The following is a 25,104-nucleotide window of genomic DNA, read 5'->3' on the forward strand; positions in this document are numbered from 1 at the left end:
TACCTCTCCAAAATTTTAATTTTTCTATTATGACTTGATATCAATGTTTTCTTTAATGAATATAGCCTTGTCCATAAAGAGAATTCCACAAGGTATGCATTATGATGAAACAACGTTATTATAAGTAAAGCAGATTAATGATTGGTCTAACAAGCTGCACACAGTACTCTCCATGTTATTGGAATTGGTAACTTTGAAAAGGGAAAACAGAGCACACATAATTAAACTTTTGTGAAGATGAATGTTAATTATTAATTTATTAATTTTTATTAGTGTGAAAAAAAAATTCTTTTCTATTTCTTTAATTATTAAATTAATCATATAATTCTTCTCCAACTTACGTTATTGCTCATAACAGAACACACACAGAACACTCGTCTAGTAATTAGTGATCCTCAAGATGTGACAGTATATACGCTCTGAATTGTACTGTATATTTCAGATTAAGCTATTAATTCCATGGCAGAAACAACATATGAATAGAAAATTGTTTATTTGAGTTCCCAACATATGTTTAGGATGTGATGATAATATAAGCAAAGATGGGAATCCTTCTACTCTGTATAATAAAAGACAATTTCGTGTGCAAGTGTAAGTGGGCGATGCTAAATAGATACAAAGTACTACACTATTGGATATTGGTGGCTCTCTTGGTATGCCCCCACCTAATCATCATCTTTTAATAAACAATGGTATCACTCCCAAAACTACGGGTCCAAATTTTACATATATTATGGGCTCGTGGCAAAACCATGTGCCAAAGGGCCCTACAATAATTCAAAATGCAAACTCCACTAAAGCCTAAAGAATAAAGACAAAGGAGAGTTATTTATGTGGCAATTAAGATACGGCTAGTGAAAATGAAAACCTCAGGCTATCCACATAGTTCAATCCACCTGTAACAAACCAAAATAGCATCCGGTTTTCCCCCCTAAGCCTCAATTCTTAATCTATATAAGCACCAAAACTCACTCACTTGTAATCATAGTAGCAACTTCAACTACTGATATCAATTATAACAAAACATTGAAGGATTATTAGGGAAGTTGTAGTTTGAAACTGCACCAATTATATATACAACATGTGTCGTGGAACTTTTGTGGTTGCAACCACTGTTGGAGTGGTGGAGGCGTTGAAGGATCAAGGGTATTGCAAAATGAACAGCACAATGATGAAGTTGGTGGCTCAACATGCCAAGAACCACATAGGGTCAGTAACTGAGGCCAAGAAGCTGGCTTCTCCTTCTCCTTCTCCTTCTACTTCTTCTTCTTCAGTAACTTCAAATAACCTGAGAGATGATGAGAAGAGAAGGATGGCAGAGGAGTCTCTCAGAACAGTTATGTATTTGAGCACATGGGGTCCTAATTCTTAGAGTTAGAAAACATTAGATTAATATCATAAATATTTAGCATAATTCAGCAGGGCACAAAAAATATGATGCCAGTGATCAGCTCAGCCACTTAATTCTATAAAACTGGAGAGTGCTCATAACATATATAGCACTCTTGGTGCACTGATTGTGCAAGGTTTTGATCCTCATTAATTGTTGGTGGGTGTGTATTGCGATTTGGATGTGACTGTAAATTGCCATATCAATAAAAAGTTACGTGCTTTGGCACGGAAATTATTGTGTGATTTCATTTTTTAAAAAAATTTCCTAAAATTTTGGTAGCTATAGAAATACTTCTTACAATTACAAATTTTCATTCTAAGCTTTCTTAAAGTTCATATTATCATAGAGTGAGTCTTAAATCAAAATAAGAAGTTAACAGAAACTAATTTATAAATCAGCACTATGCTATGCCTACCTAAATCACATCAAAACACTAAAAACCTATTAGATTATATTTGTGTAAAATATATTCCTATAACACATTGAAAATAATAGATATCTTATTATCTCATACAACTGTTCTTTATGACACTTATCACATCACTTGTGATAAGTTTTAAATGTTTTTTATAACTAAAAATAAAAAGTTATTTTTTACGCTAGGACCTTGGGATAGATAAGAAAGATACTAAAAAAAAACTAAAAAAACGATAGATGTAATAAATAAGATAATGAAAAAGAAAGGAATAGAAATATGTAAATAATATAAAAATTGAAAATAAAGAGAATCATATATTGCCTAAAAGCTCAATTTCCTTGTTTCCACAAATCCTCAATAATCAATAAATATTGGGCATGAAAATTAATAGTTAGAATTGGGTAAAGTATCATATATAATTTAAAAAAACAAAAATTTTGTGATTAAACCTATTAATAACTTTAATATTGACCTTAAAAAAAACTTTAATGTCTATATTCATGTATAATAGATATTTATATATATATGCTAAGAGCCTTTAACTTATTGCCCACAATTTATTTTTCATCCATGATTAGAATAAATTTACTTTTTAAGTTCATCAATCCATCATAGAACTATCGATTGGTACTCAACTCTAAATCTCAGTGCCCTTGAATTAAACATAAGGAAAATTTAAAAGATTAGATGACTATTAGCAAAATAGGATTTGATATCGCCTTGATGTTATAAAGTGTGCGATAGCAATTTTATAAATATAATGTCATTGTAAATATTGGTCGCTAAAAAATTGATTTTGAAATAAGAATCTTAAAATCAATTTTATAAGAATCGATGTCGTAAATAGTCATCTAACATCAGTGTTTTTTAAAACAGATCTGAACGTCAGTTTTTTAGAAATGGATGTTGTGGATTTTTAGAAACTCATTTTCATAAATTAATTTTGTGACAAGCCAAGCAATTTAAAATGAAGTTGGGTGGACTAAATCGGTGGAGAACGTGCATGATGAGACTATCTGGCTCTGCCACTCCGACGACCTCGTTTTGGAGCGCACCAACACTAGCCATGGCCTTGGCTTCGTCTCTGTGGCCGCCACCCCCTCGGTTTCGTCACCGCCTCCTCCTCCCTCGACAACATTGTTCGTGTCTTCAATGTCAATTCCAATACCACAATGGTGGTAGGACATACAATGGTAGAATGCTTAATAGTATGTGTCTAATTTTTGGTTTGCAAACCTGGTTGGTTAATGATTGTCTAATATTCAGTGAAAGATGCTTTTTCAATGCTACTATTAAAGAAACTACCTTGCGACCAACCCAAATTGATATATATATTGTCTCAAAGAATTTTGAGCCACATAAAGGAACATTAAATAAACTTTTATATCCATATATCAAGGCAACAACATAACCATTTCAATGATTTTCAGAACATCGATACATCTTTGCATTTCTCATGGTGGTTGTTTGTTAACATGTGACCTCATTTATTGAAGAAGGCTAAGCAACATAGAGCATAGTGGTCATCATTGTAAATGGAATCAATTTTAAGGAAGAAAAATAGATATTATTTGGAACTCATGATGATTTTCTGCAACTTCTATGTTGTCGTCTATCATTGTTCATAAATTTAATTTTCCAGAAGTTCATAATCCATACAAAACAACGTAGCTAGCATGGATATTTGTCTTCATGTAATATGTCATTTTTTTGAAGAATTAATATAATTCATAATTTTGTGTGTCTGCGAATGGGATTATGTGCAGGGAACAAATGATGATATTGTTGATTGGTCTCATGGCAAGCGATTGTGGGAACTCTCCAACGAAAAATATGATCCCTTGTGGGTTAAAGGTGGGGTCACAAGGGGTGTGAGAAGGTATGTGAAGTAAAGGGATGTGAGCAAGTATGTGAAGTATGTAAAGTAAGGGGTGTGAGTAGCAAAAAATAGCATCGGAAAAAACTAATTACAACATCAGTTTTATTTTTTTAGAATCAATATTGTTTTTGTATTTTTTTTTTCTATTTCCTAGTATACCACATTAATTTTGGGAAGAATCAATGTTATAGGGTAAATTTTAACATCGATTTTCATAATCGATGTTAAAAATGATACTTTTAATGACAATAATTTCAATATGAGTTGAAAATTAATATTGAGTGTTTATAAAAATTTATGTTAAAAATCTATTTTTCAGTGGTGAATAAAAAAAAGGACTTCTCTCACTCTTCTTAAACAAAACAAAAAAAGCTAAGGTAAGAAAAAATCATGGAATCTATATGTATTTTAGAAAAATGCTTAAAAAAATTGTAAATACAATATTATTATAATGAAATAAAATAGAAATGATTAAATTTCTCTTAACATCAACTCTGATTCAACTATTTATTCGTTCATGAAATACTCAGGATATTATTATAAACTAAGTAGTGATATAATGTAATATAGCCAAAAGGAAAATAATGAGTGTTGATGGAATATTTATGGTAAAGAGAAATCACCCGTCATTACACAATAGTTTATCGTTTAAAAAAGTGGAATACAGAAATAAATTTATGTTATATCAATCCTACTTTTGTAGATCTCATGTTAAAGGAAACAAGACCGATCGAGAAGGGGAGGAATTTTTTATAGAACAACTTAGGTTCGAGTAAATGAAGAATATGTACCACATCCTACATAATTTTAACACATACTTTTTTTTTTTATCACCACACACCACTTAACATCGAGCATGGACTTTCGTCACAGTACTGTTTAACGCAAGTATCTCGTGCAGCTTTCTCGATTTACTTGCAAAATTAGGAATTCCCGTGAAAAAGGAAATGAATACTTTACTTATATAACTATTACAATAAATTATTTATATAACCTTTTCCCATCATGTATAAGTACTGTATAATGTTCATTTACGATTCTAGTATTTTTTTTATTATAACAGGGACACATAAAGTATTTATCAGTTTTAATAATAACTAATTTCTACTGAAAAATCTAACTAATAATTTTTAATAAAATTTGTTCCTTTTAATTATTTTTATTTATAAGATTCGAACCAGAGATTTACTTAAGGTACCGAATCTAGAATCGCTGGTCCAACTAGTTGTTGATTTACGAGTCAAGTATAAGTTAATATGTCAGCACCAGTTTTTTCAATTTCTTACGAAATGGTTCATCTTCCTAGAGAATTCTCGTTTATCTCTTATCCACTTATCCATACATGCATGGGTAACGTTAATCCAAAAAAATATGATAAGGTCCAGGTACTGAAATTCGGCCTCACCAATATATATATGCTCTATACCAGTTACTTTCAACTTTCAATCTCTCAAATGGTTTTGGCTCCACGTACCAAACCTAAGTTCCGTACTCTACGATTCTCCTTATAAACAATGTGCGCACCTAGCTGATAAAGCACTCAAAAACGTGTAAGCATTCAACAATGAAAGAAAAAAAGAATCATCTTTTGTCGCTTCCAATGAGCTATAATCCAGCAGTGTCAAGCGCAAGTTGAAGTTGTGTGGTCCTACAACTACTAGTGCAGTGAAGTCCTTGACACAAATTAACTGTTGAGAGATTCTTAATTGGATATATATATGTATACCCATTTTAGATCCTTACCTAACAAACAAAATTTAACACGCATGACACCCCACAAACCAAAACCATGTGTGCGCCTTTTCCACTGCCTCTGGTTTTGCACACAAACTAATTAAACTAGTGTCTGTGTTTTCCATTATTGTCTCAATCTCACACTATATATTATCAAAAAAATGCACCCCATATTCATTCATCTTCAACTCATCAATTAATATTCTCCATACACATCAAACTAGACATACACTACCTAGCTTGTTCTTAAATTCCACACAAACACAACAAAAACTATTAGCATCATCTACTTTCTAGCTTATTGTTCAAGAGTTGTGATCAAGAATGAGTTCAACAAGCCGTGCTTGGACTTGGACCGTGGCGGCAAGTGTTGGAGTGGTGGAGGCCTTGAAGGACCAAGGTATATGCAGGTGGAACAGTGTGATGAGATCAGCACAACAACATGCTAAACATAATATGAAGTCTTTGTCTCAGACCAAGAAGCTTTCTTCTCAATCATCTGTTATGGCTTCAGCCAAATTGAAAGATGAGAAAGCTAAGAAGTCAGAGGAGTCCTTGAGAACCGTTATGTACTTGAGTTGCTGGGGTCCCAACTAAATACAGATGCATGGATTTTATGCAATTCTGGATTTTTTTTTTCTTGGAATATGAATTGCAGGAAGATGAGAAATGGAAGACTCAGAAGATACACCAATCAGAGAAGAGTTTCAACTCTCAACCAACACCATGTTACTTGCATGCTATGCTTGAACACCTGTTGATCAAACCGATCGAATCAAAGGCTGAACTAAGAATATATAGTCTGAAGCATGTCTTCTGCCTTTATTTGATCGATAATCATCTTTGGAATGATGAAATTTGAGACAGAAATTGCTATATATGTATAGGATCTTTTACATGATGACTGGGGGTTATGTGTTATGCTGAATAATTGTAAAGTGGAATTTATTAGCCAACAAGTATTAAGAAATGACTTTTTCTCTGCGAAATTTTCCCGTGTTATTTTTTTGTGGGATCCCCACCTAGCTTGTTTTGAAAAAGCTCCAAGGAATCTAATTAAAGGAGTTCAAAACTTATCAGTTCAGTAAACATAAAACTTTAATCCAATAGCATTTCAGTATTTTTCCAGGTTTCAAGGAATGATTGATTATGGTGGGAGAATTTTACAAATCAATTATAAAATATTCTGACTAAGAAGTATCCGTAGTATATGGTTAAGAAACTAAAAGAAAAAAATATTTGTTATGTAAATCATAAGAAAAAATCTTCCATATAATTTCCTTCATATTGAACTAACATCTGTTACGGTCATCATTCGATTCAAAGAATCTCCGCTCGTACATGAGATTTTCATCTCATACGGTTCCTACCTTATGTGTGTATAAAATACATAGAATAAACAAAAATTGTAGTATTCTCATTATCAAATGAACAGGGTGGGCTAGTGTTTTTTTAAAAAACTCTAGTCAACCTTCCGCTAAAAAATTCTTTTCTTTACATCAAGTATGTTGGTACTAGATAAAGATCATTTTCCTCAAGGCTGCTTAATTTCACGGAATTAGTCACTTCAATAATCTTCAATGGTTATATATATGGGTATCCAAAATATGAACGAGATGAATATTTATGTGATGGTGTAATTTTTCGTCTCCCAATAAAATTATTTTTATTTGATGTTTCTTATCCAATATCTTTAGATACTGATTAACTTTTGTTTTATCAGAATACACAATTGAGTTAAAGAAAAATGAGGAAACTCAAATTTAACTAAAACAAAATTCTCTCATTTTATGGAACCAAAACAATGATTTCAAAGTTTCGAAGAATGAAAAATAAAATAAAAATTTAAAAGAATTAAAATTAACTTATTTTACAAGTACTAAAAACATATTTAAATTTGGTTTTTTCTATCACATGACTCTGCAGGTATTAACTAGAGATTTGATGTCGAGAAATATTATTCCTACAGTTAATGTAAGAGTTTTTTTCTTAGAAAATGATTTTTTTTATCAGAAAATAATATTTTCTTACAAAATGAATTTATCTTCTAATTGAATTTTCATGCCTCTTATCCGCACCTTATCCACACATATTGGTATCGTTAATCCAAATATGATGAGGTCCATGCCAGGTACTGAATTTCGGGCTCACCAATTTATATCTCTATACCAGTTACTTTCAATCTCTGTAGTGGTTTTGGCTCCACGGTTCCATATAAGATTCACCTACTAATAAACAATGTTCGTACTAAATTGATAGTTAGCTGATGCATCATCTTTTGTCGCTTCCAATGAGCAATTGTGTGGTCCTACAACTACTACAACTAGTGAAACAAACTGTTGATAGATTCTTAATTGGATAACCCAATTTAGATCCTCACCTAACAAACAAAACTCACGCATCAAACCCCACAAACCAAAACCAAAACCAAAACCCAAAACCATGTGTCTTTTTTCCCACTGCCTCTGATTTTGCACACAAACTAAACTAGTATCCGTGTTTTCCATTCCCTCTATGTCACACTATATATATTAACAACAACCTGCAGCACCCATTCATTCATCTTCAACTTATCAATATTCTCCATACACACAACAAATTAGACACTACCTTGTTCTTACATTCCACACACACAAAATAACTATTAGCAATTTGGCATCATCAAGAATGAGTTCAACAAGCCGTGCTTGGACTTGGACCGTGGCAGCAAGTGTTGGAGTGGTGGAGGCCTTGAAGGATCAGGGTATCTGCAGGTGGAACAGCGTGATGAGATCAGCACAACAACATGCTAAACATAATATGAGGTCTTTGTCTCAGACCAAGAAGCTTTCTTCTCAACCATCTGCTATGGCTTCAGCCAAATTGAAAGATGAGAAAGCTAAGAAGTCAGAAGAGTCTTTGAGAACCGTTATGTATTTGAGTTGCTGGGGTCCCAACTAAACAAAGATGCATAGATATGCAATTCTCGATTTCTTTTTCTTCTTCTTGGAATATGAATTGAAGGAAGATGAGGAGTGGAAGAGCCAGAAGGTGCACCCACGAATCACAGAAGTGTCTTAACTGTCAAATGACATGTTACAGGCATGCTGTTGATTTGATCCGATCGAATCAGAAGCTTAATTAATCGAGAAATGAGTCTGAAGCATGCATTTGGAAGAGCGATCAACATTGAATCATCATTGGAATCATGAAATTTGAGACAGAAATTGCTATTATGTATAGGATTTTTTATTTGATGACCAGGGTTATGTATGTATTATGTATAGAATTTATAAAGCCAACAAGTCTTGAGAAATGACTTTTCTCTCTGAATTTTTCCTGTGTTATTTTTCGTGGCATCCACTTCTTATTGTGAAAATATTCAAAGTTAATTAAAGGAAGTAAGACTTATGCCGTTCAATAAACATCAAGCTTTAGGATTTCAATGTTTTTCCTGGTTTCAAGTGCTGCAAGAGAGTGTTGTAATATTTACCAACATGTAATTGTTACTCAACTTATCTGTTCTTTTCCTATTCTGGATGTGGAGTGCTCAACTGAATAAAAAGTATATAGTCACAATATTATTTGCAGCCCATAAGGAATGTCAGAGCACTTGTTTGCTCTTGTGAACAAATGTGAAACGTGAGGAGGAAAGAGTACATATAGCCTGCAGGGAGAAAATAAGATTTTCTTTTTAACCAGAAGTTTGAACTTTCTTATTTTGCATCCAACTAATCATCTCTCATCGATAAAGTGATAACACTAGTTGCAACTTCATATCCAAGTTAAAGATTAAACCTGAAATCTTGATTAAGAAATCCAAATGATCACTTGTGCCAACAATTTTTGGTAAAATAAGAATATATTTATCATTTAAAGTATTTCATAATTATAATTAACTTCAAATTTTATACCATTAGATTAGTCCAATCAGGAGAGAATCTCAGAGATTGTGAAATTTTAAATTTATGTCTGTGCGGGCTCAATTCATCTCGGAATGGAAAAACAAAAACCTGCTGACCCAGAATAGTTTTACTTTGTTAGTTATAGATCCCAATTCCTATCGTGATAATTTTTTTTATTTCAACATTTTTAATCTATTTTAATAACAAAATGTAAAATTCAACTAATGTAATTATTGATGAACGGATTAATGAAATTCTAAATTAGTTCTTTAATGATAAGATTAGGATAAGAAGTGAAAAAGCGGGATTAAACTAAAATATTTCAGGTTTACTTAAGTTTTTATCACTTAAAATTTTATGATTCTTTTATTTCTTTTTATTATTTTATATGATTTTTTATACAAAAAAATTATTAATAACTTATCCTTCCACTCATATGTTTCATCTTTTATTCAACTCCTCTAAATATCTTGATTTTTTATTTTGTAAATTAAATAAATAAACTCATAATAAATAAAAGTATCAAAAGAAAATTTCATGATATTTAAATGAGTTGAACAAAAAGAAACTTAAATAATTAAGAAAAAATATTTCATTAAATATTTATTTAAAAAATAAAGGATGAAAATAGAAAAAATGACAAATTTTTGGAAACTGAAAGTATAATTAATTAGTATTTTGACGAAGAATATAGTAATTTGACTATTTTATTATCTGTGGGCCTGTGGCCGTGAAGTGGTTCAAGATCCAGCGAATGTCCATTCATCCCATTATTACGCTGCCGCATGTTTTTTTCCTTTAAATCTCCGAAACCGCTTAGATACAGCCTCTGGTTTCTCCAAATCAAATTGTTCTCAGTTTTTTCACCAACAACAAGCACATGCTAGTGGCTAGTAACATACCTTAATCCTCTCTATAAAAAAGGGGTAACATTCTATATATGCTGTGAACTATGAACTGTGAATATCATCATCACAATTAAGATGAGTAGTGCAACAAGCAAGGCTTGGATATTGTGACAGCCAGTGTTGGAGCCGTGGAGGCTTTGAAGGACCAATTGGGTGTGAGCAGATGAAATTATATATGCTTTGAGGTGTGCTCAGCAGCACATGAAAAACCATGTTAGATCCTTGTCTCAAGCATTAAAGAATGTTTCTTCTTCTGGTCTTGTTAGCAAATTAAAGGGTGAGAAGGCCAAACAGGCTAAAGAGTCCTTGAGGGCTGTCATGTACTTAAGCTGTTGCGGTCCTAACTGATCTTAAAGGAGACAACTGATTTGAAATGAATATTGCTTTATGTGTAAATAGAGATGATAGATTGTATGAAAATTGTAATTCCAAACGGCAATATTAATTAATATACTTTTCAATGATGAAAGTGTCTTCATCAGATATCTATGTATGCTTCTCTTGTAACAGAAACAAGCAATTTTATTATAAATCAACCAATATTGAAGTCAGAAACTGGCTAATTATATTAGATTTAAAATCCTTTATGTTTCTTTTTAAAACTCTTGGGGATACATAACACAAATTTGAGGTATGGTGATCAGAGAGCTAGTTTTTATTCATTAGTCATCATTTTCTTGATTTATTCGTCTCAGCCAAGAATTTTTCTTGCTTATATTCTTCTAGGTTTTTTTTTTGTTTTTTTTTTTTGCATGAGATTAAAAAACTTATGGTATATACATCTGAATAAATTAGTAAATTAGTTATACTTTAATGCTATATATTTTATTGTTTAAGTTAATTAAAATTAGTAAATACGAATTTTTAAAATATTTTTCATTATTTAATTTTATTTTTAATTTATTATCTATTATCATCAATTATTTTAATTATATTTAATTTTTATTTTGAGTGTGATATTTTTGACTTTTGAGTATAAATTAATATTATTAGAAGTTAGTTTAATTTTAATCAAAATGTTATATATGATTTATTATTTGTTGTCATTGATTAAAATGATAAAAAAAATATTTCAGCGAGGGAAAAATTATTGTGATATAAAAATTCAAATAGAATTTTTTATAAGTTTGAAATTCAAAATAATAATTTTAAGTTAAAATTAAATTATCATATAAAAACTATTAACACATTCATTAGTACATATTTAATGCAAGGTGAAGTTGAATATTATAAAATTTTATTTCCAAAATTTTTTCATACTAATATTTTTGTTTTCTTTTTTACGAATAAAAAGCCTTAAGGCTTACTACTTGAGTTGGTAAGAGCATCTTTAAATGTGAATGCTTAGTTGAGTTATTTAAAATTTAGTAATATTGTTTAATAGATTTTTATTATTGAAATTGATGACTTGATAATTCATTACTTAAGTAAGTTATTTATATAAATAATTATTGTTTAATTGATTATTATCAAAATAAAATAATTTTTCAATCTAAAATTTATTATAATTCAAGTTAAATACTTATTCTAATTACTTAACATTAAAATAAAACTTTGCTTAAATTTTTTTAAATTTATGTAATATTATAAAACTCATAAATTAAAAATAATCAACTTATTTAAACAATGATGAATTGTAAAATGTTCTAATGGAATTCAAACCAACATTAATGTAAAATACAGATAGATTCCTTATCATGTATTTGGCTAAGTTTGGATTATTCAATTCAATTAATTCCTTGAAAGAAGTAACATTGATTCTCTGACCAGAAACCGGGGTCTATCTAGCATTGATTGGTTTTATAGAAGATATAAAGGGGGGAGCCCACGTTGTCTTTTACTCAAGCAAGAATCTCCACGTGTAAGCTAATCTGTGCTCTGCAATGCAACTGGGTGGCACCGTGGCACATAAATGACAGACACGTGGCCTTCAATGTAACAGTGAAACAGGATTCTGAGCAATTAAAAAGCATTTCATTTTCCCAAAAAAAATGGCATTTGTTTTATGTGACCGACTTTTGCATCCCTATATATGAGTACCCTTTCACTCCATTTCTTCAATCAAAAACTACAAACTACAAATCTAGCTGCTAGTATTTCCTTCTATTACATACTGAGTTACACTAGTATCAACTTGAGGTTGTGAAGAATATTAAGAGTGTATCACTTCACTTTTACTACATTTATATATTAATTATATAGTTGCAAGATGATGATTTCAAGTAGGAGAGCATGGACTGTGGCGGTTAGTGTTGGAGTTGTTGAGAGCTTGAAGGACCAGGGCCTCTGCAGATGGAATTCAACTTTCAAGTCAGCTCAACAAAGTGTGAAAAGCCATATGAGATCTTTGTCACGGGCAAATAAGCTCTCTTCTGCTATGCTTTCTAGCACACTACTGCATGGAGAGAAGACGAAGCAGTCAGAAGAATCCTTGAGGACCGTCATGTACTTAAGTTGCTGGGGTCCCAACTGAGAAATTAGTCCTCCAAATCTAATGAAATTTTGTACATATTAGGAATTAAAAATAGATTTTTTGTTAGGTTAACCATTTGAATCCAAAGTCTTCTCTTGCCAAGTTTGGCTTTGTATTCATCGCATGTATAATTGTATATTAAATACGATTTTAGATTCCCTCAACACCACCAGAGTATACTACTCTTATATTTTTTTATATAATTTTTTATACAATCTCGTATTTTTTTTTTATCTTTTGTGTATCTTTGGAATAATTTTGTATATCTTTGGAATAATTTGTTGATATACTTTCTATAAAATTTGGTTTCAGTTTGTATACATTTAAATCAATTATTTTAATCTTCAAAATATTAAAAAAAAAACATGTAAATTTATCCTCTATTTTAATAAAAATGATTGATAGATGTTTTTAAAATTTAAAAGTCTGAAGTTTGAAAATACATAGTCTAAAATCAAATTTTACGTACAAGAATCAAAAATATTTTTATTTTTTTTCTTAATTGAGCGATGATATATATAACATGTTCTTTCTCAAGTAGCTAAGAACAACTTGATAGCACTACAATTATATAATTATATAACTTAATCAGACGCCGGATAAGTAAAAAAAAAAACGCGATAGCTAATGAAGTGCATGAATTATATAATTATATAACACTACAATTATATAGCACTACGTATAATATTATTTTTGTTATTTTATCACATTTTATTTATTTATTTATTTCTTTATAGATAAAATATTAATAGAATTAATTAATTAATTAATTGTATTCAACTATATAAAATTTCTCAGACGGACAATATGATTCTTCGAAAATCAATGGTGCCTTGATTTGTAAGATTGCCAAAGTTTTATACAAAGTATCATTCTTTTTTTTTTATTTGAATAATATAAAGTGTCATTGTTATTTACAGGATTATACTGAAAGTAGTAATTTTATAGTAGGAAAGTTAAATAGTACAATAAATCGATTTATCTTTTCAAGTTTCACCCTACGGTTTCCGTCTATCCACTTATTATAGTTTGTATTTGTTGAAGATGTTGAGTTGTTAGATTTTTTTGTGTTATAACATATACTTTGAATTTATTTTGTTATTAGATAACTTTTATATGAGTGTATTAAATAAAAATAAATTTAAATTACTCAATAAAACAGATAAGAAGTTACTCAATAGTGCCACATAAATAAATAAATTCAAAAAAGTTATATAGACTCATTCATAAATAAATAAATAAAAATGTTATATTAGATGCGAAACGAGTGAGAGTTGTCTTGATTTGCCAAGCAGGCAGCATAGTACCATAGTGACGCGAAAAATCATGTTTTACATATTTTAAATTAAACTTTAAGTGAGTGCAACACTCGTGTGACAAAGACACGTGGTCCTACAACTACGGATACATTGAACTTAATTCCAAATCTTAACACACAACAAAACCACTAGCCTCACCAAAACTTTATGCCAGTGGTTTTTCCAAATATTTGGCCGTTTCCTTAGTTTAGTAATAATCCTGACATCACATGTCAAGTGCTTCCCCTCTATATAATAACACCTTCATTTCAATTGCTCTCTCAAACTCAATCTAAAAATCTTGCTAGAGATTTCTTCCATCACTAAGCCACACCACACCACAATTAGCAAGTATCAATTGGGTTATTTTTGGTCATCTAATAAAAAGCAAAGTTTAGCAAGAGTTACTTTGAAGAAGACTTGTACAAAGATGAGTTCAGCAAGCAGAACTTGGGCTGTGGCAGCAAGTGTTGGAGTTGTGGAGGCCTTGAAGGACCAGGGCCTGTGTAGGTGGAACAATGCTTTAAGATCAGCACAACATCAAGTGAAAAACCATGTGAGATCCTTGTCTCAGGAAAAGAAGGTTTCTTCTTCATCATCTTCTGCTGTGGTTTCTAGTAGATTAAAGGAAGAGGGTGCAAAACAGTCAGAGGAATCATTGAGGACAGTGATGTACTTAAGTTGTTGGGGTCCCAACTAGAGTCATATGGCAATTACTAAATGTTTGATAGAACATTTGCCCCTAGGGAAAATGGGGACAGATTTGTGAACCAGTAATGGGGCTTGTTAGCATTCAAAATTATTGCTACTATTTGCGGCAAATAGATGTAAATTATGATAAATGGAATATAGAAGTGTGAAGCAATTCCAAATTTTATGTGTTAATACTTCTTTTTTTGAACATTCTTCACTCCCATATATGTCAAATGCTGCATTTCAGGGAGTGAAGCATCATTTTGAACTTTCATTTTCGCTGCTAAAAAGAAGGATATACAAAAATTGAGAGGAAGTTCGAATGTACTGTTTTTGAAATTTTGATAAAACCAACTAACCAAGGCTCAGAACTAAAGCAGGTTTGTTTCTTTTGGCGTTAGAAAATTGAGGGTTTGATTTTTTTTCTTTTAATAAAAACATGTCAATTCTTTTTACTTTTCAAAATGTATATATATATATATATATATATATATATATATATATATATATATATAATGTAAACTTTTATGATTGGATTAGATTTAATGATTTAAAATTAATTTTATTAGAATGGATTTCATTCAGCTTCAAAAAAAAAAAAAAACGGAGTGATAGGAGGTTTAAAATAATTTGCACAAAATCCTAACTTTAAACTCTTTATTACAATAGGAAAAAAACGGTTTGAATTCAAGATTAATATAATCACCGGTTGATAAAGTAGGACTAGATGCATATTTGGAAACCCGTTACCCATAGAAAAGCCCAAAATAACGTTAGTTTTATGTAGCAAAATTTTGATATTATAACTACTCACCTCGTAATAAACAAATTGTATGGTTGGACATCAAATCAATTTTACTTTACAAAATTAGAGTGATGTTATGAAAAAAATAGAAATAATAATTTGTTGTTTTTGAATTATCATGTAAAATTAATTAAGTTTTTCATACCATAAAATCATTTCAAATACAATAATAACATATCTAGAATGAAAGACCAAATACGCTCTATAAAATCTGTGTGGCAAACTGGTATCACGGTCTTCACACTCCAAAAAAAAGGGTAAAAAGGTTGAATTTACATGGTAAATTGTGGACTTTCAAAAGAGGTACTTCAAATTTGGCAGAGCAAGGTTTCCAGCAATTGAATTCGATATTCTATACATTATCGTACTCTCAAAATGAAAAACCCTTGCTAGTTTGAATAAAAAGATTTCACAACTAATTTTGATTATAAGCCCCATAAATATTAAATATATTTGTCCATTGAAATTATTATACACATCTCCTATATGAGCACATATTTGAGGGGGCACCTCTCATATATGTTTATCTCTCTACTCTTTTTCTGTTAGAGGCTTGAATTGACTCAAACATAAAAAAATTCAGTTCATTTCTCTATTTTTTTTATTATTATTATTTGAACTGATCGACTTAAGCAACAGAATACTCGTGAGATCTTCCCAATCGACATGGTTAAGTGACAAGTCTCGGAAGGTTTGTAAGAACAAAAGTTAATGTAGAAAACCATCAATTTGAAAATCAAACACTTTGGTTCTTGAAACTAGTTTTTACTATCAACATTTTTAAAAAAATATTATCCACTTTTTGAATTCAAGAATAAAATATAGTTCTACCTTTTTTTATCAATATTTATTGTTAAAATGTTATTTTTATTAGTAGAAGAAATTAAACCCACATTTTTTTTTCTTTTTAACTATCTAATCCATCTTATATCTCCCAAAATAGTTATAATTAAACTTTTTATTCTAGTATATCAAAAGCAACTTGAAGGAGAAAAGAAAAAAAATATTAAAAACATCTATGTGAGAGAATGAAAATATTTCTAAATTATATATTTCAATTTGATGTTAAATATTTTCGAGAGAATATATATCCTTCATTCATTTGTCGTCTGTTTAGGACGTAAAAACAGTCATTTGATTATTGTGTACACAAATGGCTTTCGAGATTTGGAAGAGAAAAGTAGCTTTTGGGCAAAGTATGTTCGATTATTCCCGAGCAATTTACTGATTGAAAGGAATTACCAATTCATGATGATATATTTATATTATATATTATACATTTATATGTCTAGAACAAAAGGGATAATATAAAGATATATACCCTTACGCAAGAGGGCCACAAACGAGGATTAGTGGATTTTCCCGTGGTGTCATTCTTGGCAAAATCACTTACTAGTAATGCTCTACAACCATATTATATCATGGCTAATAATAATATTGGATAGACGAAGCTAGAAGCAGCTTTTCTATGTGCTTTTCAAGCACAAGGATGATAAAAATAAAAGGAGAGAAGAAAGAGACATGTCAATTTGGTAAAAGCATACATCCATGATCCATGGCTAGATTTATTTCGTCCCTTTTTGTGGTTAGATATGAAGCCAATTTTGATTGTGGATGCTGATTTTATTTTTGCTCTTATCTGAATTGCGTTAAATTTGCTTGAAAAGGCAGAAATCACTGCTCATCCTATACCTTCTCTGCTGTTACTGTTAACCACTAATCATGGATGCTATTATCAAATAAATTGTGGGGAAAAAGAAACACAAATTAAATGGCACATGATACATATATCATTCAGCAGGCATTTACGCGAACATATATCATTTCATATTAAAATTTCACGAGATAAAGTTATTTATAAATTTTGTTAGTTCTCCCTCAACAAATATTAAAAAAAAATACTCTTATAAAATTAATAAGAGAAGTAAATTAAATGAAAAACTTACACACGACCTATCATTTGCTAAATGCGATGTTCATTACATGTCAATTTGAGTAACCCCAATTCTGAAATATCGTCAGCAACTAAAATTAAGAAACCTTTTAGAAAGTAAAGATTCCGATTTTAATACATGACTATTTAAATATCCCAAGCGGTGCATGTTTGTGTTGCCTTGCTTTTCCTCCAACTTTTGCAAAAATTAAGGGTTACTGTAGTGGTTATCAAATTAGTTTGGAGGATAAGAATGTGTATAAAATATAATTTAGTGAGAGATTTTTCATTCGAATAACTAATGTGAAAAATTATCTTTGTAGAGAAGTAAATTAGAAGAAGTCCCCACAAAACTACTTTCAACGAAAAGAACACATAGATATACATAAAAAAAAACGTTAGCAAAAGATCCCTTTTTATTATAATAGTTGAAGATTATGTTGTTGAAAAAATTATTTGACCTAATAAATTAACTTAATAACTTTTATGTATAAGTTAATTTTTTAACTTTTAAATAAGTTAACCTTTTAATTATTTTTGTCAAACATAACAGAAAGTGTAATGGCTTAACAGGAATATAAGCATAATCTAAAATCATATTATTTATCGACAGTATAATTATTTTTTATCTTGTTGTTGTATCAAAATTAAACGACAGTCATTTTTTTTATATCAGTCATTTTGTATATATCTTAATTACAAATACACTTATTCAGTGCATGTTTAGATTTTAGTGGATAAACATAAAAATTTATTATAATGGATTGGAATTATTCCAAAAATACTTTCTATAAAGTTAATCTAGGTCTTTGTTAGATTCGGCTTAAGGTGAACAACATTGCAAGGAGATGAAAGTAGATAGTCCATGTTGTACTGTTCGATTGATTCAAAGGTAAAAGTTTTAAAAAGATGAGACCCACTGAATACTCTTTCACCTAAAAAATTGAGGTGAAAGAAACAATAAATGTATAAAAGTTTTGTGTGTTTCAAAACAGCCCCTGCCTGTATACTTGTGAGCCATTATTTTTCTTATTTTCAAATAGTTTGTGGCTTTTACCCCGCAAGTTCTCTTCACAAGCATATAAGCACATAGTAGATTATGCATAAAGATATAATCCATCATATGTCTTCTATTTTATTTTTATTTTTTTTAAAGTTACTACAGACATACAATCGAAATGTGGACATTATCGATTATATGCCTTTTAATTTTAAAAAAAGTTTTCATAGAAAAAAATGACAGTTGAAGTAAAATGAGAATTAGATAAATATTTAATTTTTGTTTTTTCTCTTATTTACTTTGTAATTTTAATTCAAATATTTTATTTTTATTTCATCTAAATCAAATAACTTTAAACACGTCTGCGAAGTTAAATGTAAGTTTGCCAACGAATTAAGATCTTTCTTTTTTGTGTTTATTCTGCATAAGACTGTTGAATTTGTCTCTACATTTGTGAGGCGACAATTTGGACAAAGAATCAAACATCAACTTTATTTTTTACTTTCATTTTTTATTTTCATTTCAATCCACACCACCGATCGAACAGTGTAAAAGTAGACTTATTCAGAAATGACCAGTGGATACGGAAAAGGTGGGAATGCCAATCTTACATGTGGAAATGTTGAAAAGAAGTAGCAAATGATTGCAGAGACGGTAGAATCCAACCAACTGTAAAGCCAGGGAATCCATAACCAAACAACCGGACCTCAAACACACAAATCAAATACACAATATTCGCACCATTGAGTCCGAACCCAATTGTGCATTCCATCACAGTAAAATTGACCTCTCTCTCTCTGCTACCAAATTGTCTCACTCATAAAGGTACTAACCAGTACGCAGTAACTACCACCGTTTTCGACAAAACTAGAAAAAAATAAAGTTGTAAATCAACACACAACACAACCAAAGCCAAAGGTCACATTCAATTCAACAACCTCGGCGTTTTATCGGACTTACTACGTTCTAGTGCTTTTTACCAACAGACACCACACAACCCACATAGTATTTTTGCTACAACTACCAAATCTACCTTCAGGCCCTTCACTTATTAACTAGAAAGCTTGAAACTTTGCAAGCAATTCTGAGACCCAGTTGCCGGAAGTGGCAGTTCCCGGTGGGGATGGAGGTGGAGACTGAAAAATCAGGGTCTGATGGGAAGGGTTGGAGTTTTTGTAGAATGCCATTTTGGCAAACAACTCATACTCCTTCTTCTTCTTCTTCATCTTCCATGTCTTACATGCACAATGTTCATCAGCAAAGTCAGAATAATGCTCAATCTGTTGATAGATCCAGTCATCATTCTTCAACAACAGTTTCATCTGTGGCCAAGTCTCTGCTCCCTACAAAGAGGAGGCTCCGCCTTGATCCTTCCAACAAGCTCTACTTTCCATGTATGTGTCTCTTGAAACTTTTTTGGTCATGGAATCTTTTTTGGAGGATTATCTTCTCATGAGTAATGTTATGCTCGCTTACAATTTTTTTAATTATATTTTATAGAACAATATTAAATGAAAAAGTAAAAACATATAATGTCTTGAAAACATAAAAAAATTATTCAATATTTACTATATATAGCAAGCAGGAGGATTGGTAGGGAGATATTATAAGGAGATTTAGAATTACTCGTTTTTGGCTTGGATTTCTAGTGAAATTCATGTTTTGTTTTAATTGTTTGGTTTTTATTATTTTTATTCTCTAGAAGACCCTTATGAATGGGTTGTTCTATTCTTAGTTATCATGGCTAACGTTCACATTCGTGCATTCTGTTTTTTTTTCCTTGCTTTAGTGTTATACTATATTTAAGGTAAGCTTTCTTATGATGGGTGGAAGTGGAATCAAGAATATGATTTGTTTGCAGTGGATGTTAGGTTTTTCCTTGCCTGATATAATGTGACTTGACTTTGTTTTGATTTTGAAGATGAACCTGGTAAGCAAGTTAGGAGTGCAATCGCAATTAAAAACACTTGCAAGTCTCATGTAGCTTTCAAGGTGTGGTTTATGCTTCCAATTATATTTTTTTTGTCATTACTTTACTGTATTCAGAAATGATGTGTGACACAACATTATCATCATGTTACTCCATACGGTGAATTGGCGACTAATTCTGTCATTCATTGTATTCAACAAACATAATAGGAAATTAGAATTTTTGTGTGAGCAATATTTCTTAGAGTCTATACTGCCTCAACAGCTGGGACAAAACTGGAGAAGAAGCTTTGCTTTTGAACATTGAGAAAGTTTTCATCGTGGGAGTTTGCCATTAAACAGTTTCAAAATCTTGGGAAAATTTTTCTAAATTACTATAGTAAGTTAGTAACTATGGGATAGGAGATGTAACAGTTGATCGTGACCTTCTTCATATTGGGTTTCATGGCATATTTCTATAGGATGATATGAACACTTCCATTCTTGTACACTGCCTAGTTATATAGTAATGCCTTTTTTTTTTGGTTTCCAATTTTTATCCACTATTTAGGTTACGACTAATGTTGATGTTCTCTTTTGTCTTAGTTTCAAACAACTGCACCCAAGAGTTGTTATATGCGCCCTCCTGGGGGTATTCTTGCCCCTGGTGAAAGTATTATTGCCACTGGTAATTTTTGCTTCTAAACTTGTGTTAAGAAAACATAGTCAAATGCTTAGAATTTGGTGAATCCTCTTACAACTCTTACATATTTGGCAGTGTTCAAGTTTGTGGAGCCACCTGAGAACAATGAGAAATCAATTGATAAAAAAAGCAAGGTTAAGTTTAAAATTATGAGCTTAAAAGTGCAAGGTGAAATGGACTATGTACCGGAAATGGTAAAGTATTATTGCTCCTTTCCATGATATCTGGCATCAACATCATTGTAATTTTTATTTATATCTTTGCTTGTTTATGTAAGATGAAGTTAAAACTTTCTTTCTGTCCTTGAGCTAATTAAAGTTTTATGTCCTAAAATCCGTTTTTTCTTTTTTTTTTTGTGTGGAAAAACTGAAAAAGTTAGTTTAACCCAAGATTTTTATCAAGAAAATTGAATCAACAAGAAAATAATATTTCATGTTACTACTTTTGAATTTCTTAAAATATTTTTTGCTTATAAATACTTCAAAGAGATTTCATTTTGTAAAAATGGGAATTTGGCACGTGTGTTAGTTACTGGAAGTAGAAGGAGGCTCTGGAACCTTTATGTATTTCCATGACCTGATTTTACTTTCTTTCTGGAGACGTGAGTCAGTGTAGCTTATTGATTTGTTGTCTTCACATCTATATTAGATACTTTTGTGAGGCTGCTGTGACTTGTATTCTGACTTGCGTCACACTTGAATTTATTCATGAACATTTCCTGATTCTGTTCACACAATTATTGTCATAACTGAATTTTATATGAACTGTCTTCTCCAGTGTATTCTACTCTTAATGCATTTCATTTAAGGTTTATGCTTACGGTATTAAAAATTAAATATCTTGTCAAACAGTTTTTTATTGCTGGCATTACAACTTTTGACTAAATTCACTACACAACCTACTTTCATTGCAATTGTCAAATTAAAGATAGATAACAATGAAGAATTCGTTTAAAAAGCCTTAAACTGATTGCAAGTATTAGGTTTGACCTTATTCACAAAATCATTTTTCATAATTCATCTTTTGCAGGCATGTCTTGCAATTCATAGATTTATTCCTACAATGACAAATAAGCCAAGTCTATGTGTTTCAAATACTTTGAACATTTAGGACAAAAATGCTTTGGTTTCTTGAATAAATAGATCATGCATTCAATGCTGGAAGAAAATGGGAATCTAAAATGTAAACGTCACATGATTCTTCCTACAGTTTGATGAGCAAAGAGATCAAGTGGCAATAGAGCAAATTCTGCGGGTTATGTTTCTGGACCCTGAAAGGCCTAGTCCTGTAAGACTCTATATCTCAAACTTGTCATATAACCTCTACCATTTTATGTGGCATTGTAGTTGAAAGTTGTTGTTTCTTAAAGGTCCTGGATAAGCTTAAACGAATGTTGGCCGAGGCCGATGCTGCACTTGAAGCACGAAAGAAACCGCCAGAGGAGAAAGGTCCCCGTGTTGCTGGGGAAGGCCTTGTTATAGACGAATGGGTTAGACACTTGTTTCAACACATTTTTTTGTTTGAATACATAGTATATGAACTGACAAAGTAAAGACATTTCATCTTGTCATCCAATCACAAGTTATCATATATGATAACTTTGTTGACTTTTATAATAATTATCTCAAAAGTTATACTTACCAAGATTTTTTATTAGTTGACCATGTAAATTTTTTATACTAACATAGCATAGATGTTAAACTCTTTGTTTATGTATGGGATGCTTTCTTTCCATTTTTCTCATATTCTGCTCGCTTGCTCCTTATGTAGAAAGAAAGAAGAGAAAGATACTTGGCTCAACAGCAGGTCCAAGGTGTTGATTCAATGTAAAGCATTTCTTTCTTCCTTTTTGTTGTGTAAGCCCTTATTTTCTTCAATTTATGTTCTGAAATTGAATTCATAGCTCACTGATCTGATCTAGAAAATTGCTATGAAGCAATAATGAAATCCTTTCATTTTTATTTTCAATTATGTTTGTGATATTAAATGCGAGTGAATTAATACTATAATCACCTGTACTTAATTGTACTTTTACATCATAATCTATAATTTGTACATAGCTTTTTTTTAGGAGTTATAGATAGCTTGTTTGTTTTAGAAGTATATGGAGTATTCGTGTCTTTTAACATATTTCTGCCTCTTTTGAACGATGGATCAATATAATTAATTATATTAAAATAGTTTTGATATTGGTAAGTCATTAGTTGTTTATAGCCATTATTAATCGGGTGAGAGAAAACAAAGTTGGTAGCATCCATGATCGATGGCGGCTATAACATCATAATCTCCTTATTCTTTGTTTATTACTAAGGATGCTTTTATTATTATTATTATTATTATTATATACAAAGCTTTAGCTTTATCCGTTGGAGATCAAATGAAATCAGAGATCTTTTACTTCTTTTTTGTTAAAAAAAGAGGTTAGTGGTTTGAAGCAGTCAGGAAAATTAATCAATAGATTTAGGGGTCACTATCATTATATATCTTTTTTTAGGGCATGTCATTATACATTAGTTGGGGACAGTGGAATGCGCATTTTAAATGATCTCCCATCTCTCCTTTGATTTGGTCATACTTTTTTTGGTTACATGATTTGGTTATACTAATATTGCAACATTCCAGAAATAGAAATGCTTTGGCTTTTATCAGAATGTTTGCTTCTGCCTTTGAATCCAAGGGATCCACGTCCATAGCTTGTGCATATTTTAGATGTTAGATGTGGTGAGAGTGCTTAATCCATTGTTATTAAATTCTTTACAAACACGTACTGTATTAAATTATTAATTATATCTGGTTGTGCAAGTATTATAAACGAAAAGCTTTCATTTAAAAAAGATTTGGTCTTAATTTCTGAAACAACAAAGGTAATTACTGGTAAAAAGTTAACAATAGTAATTGGCCCAAAATAGCAAGGATTATTATTATTATTATTATTAAGCAATGTATATAATATCACTTCACTTGGAGATCAAATGAAGAGATTTTATACTTCTTTTTCTGTTAAAAGAAAGAAGCTAGTGGTTTAAATCAGTCAGGAAAATTAATTAATAGACAATTAGCTAGCAGTCCCTATCATTCTATATACCTTTTTTAGGGGCATGTCATTATATATCTTTAATATAGTATAAACATGCTGATTTAACAGGTAATTTAGTCTTTTAACATCCACAAAGTGGGCAGGTCCACTTTAAAAAAGTGAGCATATCTCCTTTTTCTAAAGTACAATATTTAAGTGCTTATTATTATGGCATATCAAGGAGCAGCAGCTATGCCATGTGAAGTAGAGTATTAGATGTTATAGAAGAATAATTATTGATGTGTTTTTATTAAACAATTTAGTGCCCGTTTGCTTTGAATCTTAACTGTGGTGGCATACATTTCAATACAAAATTAATATTAAAAACACGTTATTTGAAAAGGAGACAATAGTAAAGATTGTCAACTATGTTTTCTTTATATTTTTTTAATAAATATTTCATACTTATAATATGTTAATAAAAAACATTTCATTACAGAATGAACGGTGAGGATCATCTCTTGCTTGAATTCCCAACATTTTGGACGACAGATATAAGTTCATCTTCTAAAGTTAATTGAAAATTAAAAAGTTAATTGAAAAGCTAAAGGTTGTTAAACTATTTTATTAAGTTAAAAATATTTAATAAAATTAGATAGAAAATGTAAAATGACAAAAAAATGTTTCTTTGATTTTTGTATTTTTTTTTAATTTTACAGACTATAATTTTAGGTAATTATAGTTTTAAGTTATATTAGTAAATTTTGAATTCTTATAATTTTTGTTTAAAGACTAAACAATAGTGTAAAATTAAAATGAATAGCATAATAGTGAAAATAGTGTATAATTAAAGAGTTTAATATTTATGTACTAACAGCTTAAATAATTTTATATTGTCATTTAATTACAAATCATTTTTTAAATTACTTTAAAATAATTATTTTAAAAGTTAATAAATTTATCATATATGATGAATTATAATTGAATAATATTGTGTAAGTACACAACATTTTTTCTCATTATTAAATGTGAAGTTTTATTATACTAATAGTAGTGTGA

The 25,104-nt window shown here is 30.4% G+C and overlaps 6 protein-coding genes and 1 pseudogene across 6 annotated transcripts; all 7 read left to right on the forward strand.

The window, feature by feature from the left end:
- The first annotated feature begins 963 nt into the window (after window positions 1–963).
- Window positions 964–1,638, forward strand: LOC114379327. Its single transcript, XM_028337969.1, has one exon. It carries the CDS (start codon window positions 1,082–1,084, stop codon window positions 1,370–1,372), a length of 291 nt encoding a protein of 96 aa, XP_028193770.1. The 5' UTR covers window positions 964–1,081; the 3' UTR covers window positions 1,373–1,638.
- Window positions 1,639–5,428: 3,790 nt separating this feature from the next.
- Window positions 5,429–6,413, forward strand: LOC114378497. Its single transcript, XM_028337094.1, has one exon. It carries the CDS (start codon window positions 5,749–5,751, stop codon window positions 6,019–6,021), a length of 273 nt encoding a protein of 90 aa, XP_028192895.1. The 5' UTR covers window positions 5,429–5,748; the 3' UTR covers window positions 6,022–6,413.
- A 1,480-nt stretch (window positions 6,414–7,893) lies between these two features.
- On the forward strand, window positions 7,894–8,828 carry LOC114379260. Its single transcript, XM_028337889.1, has one exon. The coding sequence runs from the start codon at window positions 8,092–8,094 to the stop codon at window positions 8,362–8,364; it is 273 nt and encodes a 90-aa protein (XP_028193690.1). The 5' UTR covers window positions 7,894–8,091; the 3' UTR covers window positions 8,365–8,828.
- A 1,310-nt stretch (window positions 8,829–10,138) lies between these two features.
- Window positions 10,139–10,701, forward strand: LOC114378185 (annotated as a pseudogene).
- Window positions 10,702–12,294: 1,593 nt separating this feature from the next.
- LOC114378136 lies at window positions 12,295–12,922 on the forward strand. Its single transcript, XM_028336682.1, has one exon. The coding sequence runs from the start codon at window positions 12,426–12,428 to the stop codon at window positions 12,687–12,689; it is 264 nt and encodes an 87-aa protein (XP_028192483.1). The 5' UTR covers window positions 12,295–12,425; the 3' UTR covers window positions 12,690–12,922.
- Window positions 12,923–14,270: 1,348 nt separating this feature from the next.
- LOC114379451 lies at window positions 14,271–14,859 on the forward strand. The gene has a single exon (XM_028338112.1). It carries the CDS (start codon window positions 14,418–14,420, stop codon window positions 14,685–14,687), a length of 270 nt encoding a protein of 89 aa, XP_028193913.1. The 5' UTR covers window positions 14,271–14,417; the 3' UTR covers window positions 14,688–14,859.
- A 4,107-nt stretch (window positions 14,860–18,966) lies between these two features.
- LOC114378641 (vesicle-associated protein 4-2-like) lies at window positions 18,967–22,997 on the forward strand. Its single transcript, XM_028337286.1, has 7 exons — window positions 18,967–19,812; window positions 20,340–20,410; window positions 20,933–21,014; window positions 21,105–21,223; window positions 22,239–22,316; window positions 22,399–22,518; window positions 22,800–22,997. Exons 1-7 carry the CDS (start codon window positions 19,542–19,544, stop codon window positions 22,857–22,859), a joined length of 801 nt encoding a protein of 266 aa, XP_028193087.1. The 5' UTR covers window positions 18,967–19,541; the 3' UTR covers window positions 22,860–22,997.
- The last annotated feature ends 2,107 nt before the right edge of the window (window positions 22,998–25,104 follow it).

This window comes from Glycine soja, chromosome 12 (genome assembly GCF_004193775.1).
Source record: "Glycine soja cultivar W05 chromosome 12, ASM419377v2, whole genome shotgun sequence".
NCBI classification, from domain to species: Eukaryota; Viridiplantae; Streptophyta; class Magnoliopsida; order Fabales; family Fabaceae; genus Glycine; species Glycine soja.